The 7,500-nt window shown below is 34.1% G+C and overlaps 1 protein-coding gene across 1 annotated transcript in view; it reads right to left on the reverse strand.

Moving 5' to 3' along the window:
* LOC109046024 (macrophage colony-stimulating factor 1 receptor) overlaps window positions 1–6,312 on the reverse strand; it is a 25,569-nt gene extending 19,257 nt beyond the window's left edge. Inside the window, exons 1-4 of the mRNA XM_042737928.1 lie at window positions 5,845–6,312; window positions 4,962–5,157; window positions 241–522; window positions 1–144 (exon numbers count right to left, since the gene is read on the reverse strand). The exon at window positions 1–144 is cut by the window's left edge and continues 144 nt beyond it. Coding sequence (XP_042593862.1) covers window positions 1–144; window positions 241–522; window positions 4,962–5,010 — 475 coding nt within the window. The 5' untranslated portion in view covers window positions 5,011–5,157; window positions 5,845–6,312. The remainder of the gene's footprint in view (window positions 145–240; window positions 523–4,961; window positions 5,158–5,844) is intronic.
* Between the last annotated feature and the right edge of the window lie 1,188 nt (window positions 6,313–7,500).

The following is a 7,500-nucleotide window of genomic DNA, read 5'->3' on the forward strand; positions in this document are numbered from 1 at the left end:
AGGGCACTGCCGAGCCGTTATCCATGCGGAAGATGAAGTCCGTGGCATCAGGGTCGGTCAGAAGACACGGGAGCGTCAGATCTTCACCTTCTTTCCGCACATAACGCAGAGACGTACTCGGTGAGACGAAGAGAATTCGGGGATCTGCAACCAATACAGATCTTCAAGATCTTGTTTCTGCATTTGTAAAGCATGCTTAGTTCAGAAGCAGAAATGAAAGCGTTGAAAGTGTTCACTCACCTCTGACAAACACATGAACCGAAGATGACTCATTTGAATCATTTTTGTTCATATAGACACACTTGTATGTTCCTGTAAAATCAGCTGTGGCTTTATCCACATGGAAACTCCGGACGTTTCCGACCTCCTTGGAGATGAAACGCTTGTGTCTGGCCAGTCGGGGAAGCCATGTAACCGGACCGTCGCCTTCACAGATCAGATGAAGAGGAGAACCAGAGTCAAGAATCACATCCGTACCGACCGGAGCTCCAGAGTTCAGTCTAATCCGCGGCTCAGACCAACCTGCCAATCAAAACACAGACGGGAAGATTAACCTGCAAAGCCTGACATGTGTAATAATAGTCCGAAAATTAATTTTTTGAAATGGAACATCTTGCGAAAACAAAAAAACAGCCATTTGTATCATGTGATCCAGGTTTTTATGACTAGTGAGAATAAACAGCTCATTTTATTCAAAGGCTCCAATTGAGCAAAAATATGCAATTTAGTGGAGATGCTGATATTTATATGTCCAAAAAGTATGAAATTCTGATTGTAATGTTAATCAATGAGTATAGCAGTATACAGTATAACAGATACTAACATAAAATGATATAAAGTATATATCAGTCATCACTCTGTGATATATAAATGCATAGTCTGATGATCAAAACATATAATGCAGTGCAATGTAATGACAATTGAGAGATGAACAAATAAACGTTCCTCAAAAGATGTTTAGAGGTTTGGGAAGATCAGTCCTCCACTGAGGAACGGTGAAAGTAAAGCTTCTGCAAACAAAAGTCTGGTTATCTTATTTGATTCGCTCTGATTTGTACTGTACAATTAAACTAGAAGAGCCCTTTCTTGTTAAAAAGTTTAAACTATCAGACAGCAGGAAAGTTTTGATAGTGTTAGAGGCCTGTCTACACCAGACGCGAGCGACGCGACGCGACGCAATGCAATACAATAGAACCTATTATGCTGTCTACACTGGATGCGGCGCGGCAAATTTTCGACAGTAAACTGCTGCTGCGTTCTATTTATTACGTACTGAGTGACACAAATTTCAAATGATTTTCGACAGTCACTTTGTCGCTTCCACTTTTGTTGTTACAACTGTCGCGTCCAGTGTAGGCCTAGACACAGGTTTGAATGGTTTTTGTTGTGAAACCTATTTATTACGTACTAGGGTTGCCAGGTTTTCGCAACAAAACCAGCTGGGGAAAATTCATGTTTTTCGCCAGGGATCCTCCAGTTAAATTTGCATTCCAGGGGCTAAATATCACGTTATTGGAGTCGCTTAAAACGGGGGAACAGTGTTAAAGTAGAGCTATTCCGATTCAGAGGAAGTGGAGTTGGCTTGGGTACTGTACTAGGTGTTGTGTTATGGTGTTTTGTTTATGATATGGTAGGGTTGGTTTTATTTTTTTTATTAGAGAAGATATAATTTCAGTAAATTTCATCGTTTCACAACAATGGATGTTTCGTGACTCATTTTGAACACTTTCTTGACCTCTCATCACTCCTCACAGATCCTCCTCCACCTGACAAACCACATCAAACGCTACAGCTTCCTGCTCTCAGTTGCACAATCCCTCTGGATTTCCTCTGAAGTCCTTCATTAATCTGAAGTTTGACACTATTGTTTTCTGTAGAGCTCATTTCATAATCGCTGAACACTGTTTTTTCCCCCTGTATATTTCTGTAAAACTGCATTTAAATAATCTGTATTATAAAAGTGCAATAAATAAAAGTACTATTTTAAATCATATGTGAAACAGTACAGAAATATATGTATATTTAACCTAGATTTACCTGCAGTAAAACCACAAACCGTTCACTGTAATAGTGTGTGCTTAACTAGTTCCCTTGGTTTTTGTGTGTGTGTGTTTTTTTACACAAAATCTGACCATCTATATATTAGTTTAAAAAGTTCTCTTTCATATTTGTCAGAAATGAATATTTGCTTAAAATGTCCTCATCCTCAGGCCATCCATGACGTAGATGAGTTAGTTTCTTCATCAGATTTGGGGAAATTTAGCATTGCCTCACTTGCTCACGAATGGATCCTCTACAGTGAATGGGTGCCGTCAGAATGAGTCCAAACAGCTGATAAACACATCACAATAATCCACACCACTCCAGTCCATCCGTTAAAGTCTTGTGACGTGAAAAGCTGTGTGTTTCTAAGAAACAAATCCATCAGGATGTTTTTAACTTCAAACTGTTGATAAAATATGAGTCCTTATTCCATAATATTGTTTTCTAAAAAAGTCGTCTTGTCTGAATCAGGAGCGAAATCTGCACAGATTTAAAGCAAAAACAGTCTAAGGGTGGATTTTTATGTGAGAGGACAAAAGGGGATGGACTTTTCACTGCAGAAAGAATTGTTCTGAATTATGGAGTCATATTTTAGCAAGAACCTTAAAATGTTTCAAACGTCTTGACTATGGATTTATTAAAAACTCACAGCTTTTCACTTCACAAGTCATTAATTGATGAATTGGAGGATTACTTGTATATTATTGTGATGTTTTTATCAGCTGTTCGGACTCTCTTTCTGACGGCACCCATTCACTGCAGAGGATCCCTTGGTGAGCAAGTGATGCAATGCTACATTTCTCCAAATCTGTTTTCATGACTTATCCAAATCTTAGATGGCCTGAGGGTGAGGACATTTTCAGCAAATGTTCATTTTTGGGTGAAATATTCCTTTAAAACCAAAACAAACAGTGTCTCTTTACAGCAGATCTCGTGAAACGTGTGGGTTTCATCTCAGTGTCACACCAACAAGAAAAGGCTAAATGTGAATGTGCTGTTCTGAAGGGTTGGAGTGATGAGAAGAGAAATGAAAGCTGTGTGTGTGTGTGTGTGTGTGTGTGTGTGTGTGTGTGTGTGTGTGTGTGTGTGCTGAAGGGTTGGAGTGATGAGAAGAGAAATGAAAGCTGTGTGTGTGTGTGTGTGTGTGTGGTGAGAGAACGTGTGGAGTCAGTGATCTGCATTGCTCAATCAGCCTAAACATCCCGATCTTCCTCTCACTTCTGCTTTCCATGTCTAAAGCACAAACTGGAATCATTAAGACTTTGCCCCCATCATATTCAAACTCTTTTCAACAAGCTATACTGAGAATTAATCGACTAATTTACAATCCACAAAATCCCCCAAAACCAGTCGAGTAGACTATAAAACTGATGTTCCTCCTTTTTTTTTTTTTTTTTTTTTTGCTATTAAAGTGAAATAGCTGAACATAAACATAAGAGCCTGAGAAAAATACTAATTTAAGCAGAAACATTTTTTCTAGTGCAAATATCTAAGATGCATTTACTTGAGATGCAAAATGACACAGAATTAGAAGTTTGTTTATTACTAAAGCAAGAATAAATATCTGCTATAACTTATAAACTTAATTTAAATGGTAAACAAGTACTTATGTCATTTGCAGCTACCTGTTCTTGTTTAATCAATTATAATTTTTTTTGTTTTGTTTTGTTTTGTTTTTTGTTTTGTTTAAAAAAAGGCTTAAAGTCATTTTGCATCTCAGTGAAATGTATCTTGATATTTGGACTGGAAAACAAGACAGAAATGTTGCGAAACGACACCACTTTTATTCAATGTTATTGTAATTTTTGAATCATATTTCTGTGTTTTTCCAAATAAGAATATTTAGAGAACTCACACTGTGCTCGCAGACATCTAACAAGTTGCATTAAAAATAATCAAACTCATAAAAAGCCCCAAATCGAGTTATGAACAGATTTCATATTTTATAGAAAAGTGCTTCTTACTAGATTCATAAACTCTCAAACCTATAATACGCAGAAGAACCTCAGTAGATCCAAACCCAGCAGCGCTGCTTACATGAGAACTGACTGAACTCTCCTCAGATCTCTAGAGTTTTCATCCATATCACGCAGAAATGCAAAAGGATATTGAACAATAATTTAACATTCATTCATAAAAGAATGTTTTTATAACTTAATGGGAACATTAGCAAAATGGAACATATTTTTGGAACATTGTTTTGAAATGTTTTTAAAACATTAAAATGTCCAGTTTTCCTGTCATAATTATAACGTTATTTAAAGGTTACAAAAATGTTTCTTATAATGTTCTACTAATTTTATTTTTATTGAAACATAATGTAACATTTATTTGTGTTGTTCTAATTTTATTTTTATTGAAAAATATTGTATAAATTTTTTTGTATTTTTTTTTTCTTTTTTTACCTAAAATATAACGTTACTTGAATGTTTATTTTAAATATTTTAAGAATGTAAATATGTCTAGTTTTCTTGTTGTACTTATAATGTTAAAGGTTACAAAACAGTTCTTAGAATGTTCAAGTAAAAATAACATCACAAGGACGTTCCAGAATGTTGTTCTAAGAACGTTTTCTCTCAGTGTAATGAGAATGTTCATCAAATATTAAGTCATAAGAATGTTCCATAAACTCCTTTAATAATGTTTTGTCCAAACATTAATATGAAACATAAGTAAACGTTGCAAGAATGTTCCCTGTTAGCTGAATGTGAAGAGCAGCTCAGCTCATCTGCTGAGAAATGTTTCGAATGCAGACTTTGTATCTCTGTAAATCTGAGCACAATTTGAGACATTGTTGAGATTCTTCTGACACATGTAGGACTTCAGCAAAGGTCTCTGTTTGAGAAATAAGTGAGAAGTGAGCTAGATCTCCTCTGTTTGTTTTGATCTCACAGTAAGGTGAGCACTGGTTTTCTTACCCTGAGCTCGAGCGAACAGGATTCCACAGATGAGCAGGAGAGCAAACATCTCCGAGAGGCTCCTGTTCAATAGTTCATCAGTCTTCAGCGTCTTAGAGGAAATAAGGACTGATCCTTTGGTTGTTCAACACAGACTTCTCATTTCTGTCTGACAGGATATGACAACAGCAGCAAATCAGCTGACCGAGCAGAAATCCTAGAAACGGCATCAAAAATAAGTCTATTAGTGTGTACAGAAATCATGTAGATCAAAATTCAGCGAACCCAAGCAAACTTGTTTTTTTTTTGTGTTTTACAGTTCAAATATCCAAACATTCTTAAATCAAGATGCATTTAGTGGAGAATCTAAAACTCATTTTTAAATCTTGTTTTCAGAAATGTTTTTTAAAATAAATTCATTTTAATTTAAATATTTTTTCTTGTCTTAAGCATAAGCCCACTGACCATCTTTAGAAGAAAACAAGACTTAATATTGTATATTGTTATGCATCTCAAGTAAACGTATTTTGATTTTTAGATATTTGTACTGGAAATGACAAAAATACTTTAAGTTTTTGAGAAGCACCAAAGTTTTAGATTAAAATTCATTTTTAATTTTTTTTATTTAGAAATTTATTTCCAGTTAGTAATTTTAGTTTTTAATATGAATTTATTCAAATTTTTTGTTTTTAAAAATATTTTCATTTTATTTTTAGCTTTATTTCAGTGAACAAAAATGCTTTTAATAATTTTAAAATCCGTTTATGCTTGAAACAAAAAAATGGGGTAAGAAAACTCAACAGGATTATTTTTTTAACCTATGGACTATAGATATTTTTTTCTCTTCCTAAGCACAAATCACTTAAATTTGATCATTTATATAAGAAAGAAAAAAAAGTTTTACCTGGGAGTCAGCAAATGTCCAGAGACTGAGACTGAGAGCTCCTGCTGCATGTGGATGATCTCTGATCTGAACGGGCCTCCAGTGCTCACACTGCTCCCGCCGCATCAGGTTTTCTGTCTACACTGTGGTACTCAAGTGAAACGAATGTGAACCCTGATCACTGAGACAGCAGGAGTCTCTCCGTGACTTCCTGAACAAAACCCTCCAGTGTTCATTCAGCCCCATGATCAGTGTTTACATGTGAACAACAGGCCATCAACAGCTTCTTTTAATATCACATGAAGAAAGACTCCAGCTGTACTTGCCCAAAATTGATTCTGTTCACTTTAAGTTTTTTTCTGTTGCTTTTGTCTGCAGAAGGAAATGCATGATTTCCAGTGCACTCACATTAAACTGAAATGAGATCCTACTGACAAACAAGGACTTATTTGTCTGAAACATTACAGTATTAGTTTGACAGACAAATGTTGTTCAATTTAGTATTTTTATATACTATTCTAGTTTTTAATGCATATTTTGAATTAGCTTTTTTTTTTTTTTACTTCAATTTTAATTTGTTTTGTCATTATGATTTACACGTTTGTCAAGTTTTTTTTTTCTTTTTTGTCAATTATATTATCTATGGTTAATTTATTTTTTCAATTTTAGTTTTATTTAGTGTTTATATATACACACACACACACACACACACACCACACACACACACATATATATATATATATATATATATATATATATATATATATATTTACATAACACACTATATATATATTTTATACACATATACATATCCATAGCATATATATATCAGGATATATACCATATATCCCTACATACCTTTTGCGTTTGATATATATACATACAGTATATATTTATTTGTATTTAAAAAAAAAATATATATACAATAATGTAAACCCTGTATATGTTTATATTTTTGTAAAATGATGTTTAGTAATGATTTTTGATAATAATTTAAGTTAAAATCAAAATCTCTTAATCTCAATCGTTTCTCAGACAGTATTGACACTACATTCAGAGCAAACTGAGACTCTTTCTAAAGATGATATTGTAGAGCGTAACTAATATCTCCATTAGATCTCCTGAGCCATGAAAGAGCAACCACTGAGCTTTATAAAGACCAAAAGACAGATGATTACAGATTTATCACAGTTTTTATTTTTGATAGTACATAGAATGTGTAAAAGAGCAATGTACAAAATATCTATACAAAAATATACTTGTAAACATACATAAAGCTTTGGTACCTTAGAGTGTGTAATTTTACTATGTGATATACTGTATGTACGGAAATGTGTAATTTAATAAGGCCTTGTGCATACATATGAATGCCTACGGTTAAAATCAAGAAAAAAACAAGACGAACAGACAAGAGGAAGCCTTTATGAACACCTGTATTTGGGTTATTAAGTGTTTGCATGAAAATAAAGTTCAGTGTAAGTACTTAAACATTGTGTGGATGATATTGAACTAATAATTTGAGGATGAAATGCCTGGCCGGCATGTAAAGTTTCATCTCAGTGAAAGACACCTGCCAAGATCTCGAATGTAAAATGCTTTGGATGAAAAACATCAGCTAAATGATGTTTCTCTCTTGTACCATGAGTCATTTATAGATACTTTCTAATGTTCAGTCAT

Source organism: Cyprinus carpio, chromosome B14 (assembly GCF_018340385.1).
Source record: "Cyprinus carpio isolate SPL01 chromosome B14, ASM1834038v1, whole genome shotgun sequence".
Lineage (NCBI taxonomy): Eukaryota > Metazoa > Chordata > Actinopteri > Cypriniformes > Cyprinidae > Cyprinus > Cyprinus carpio.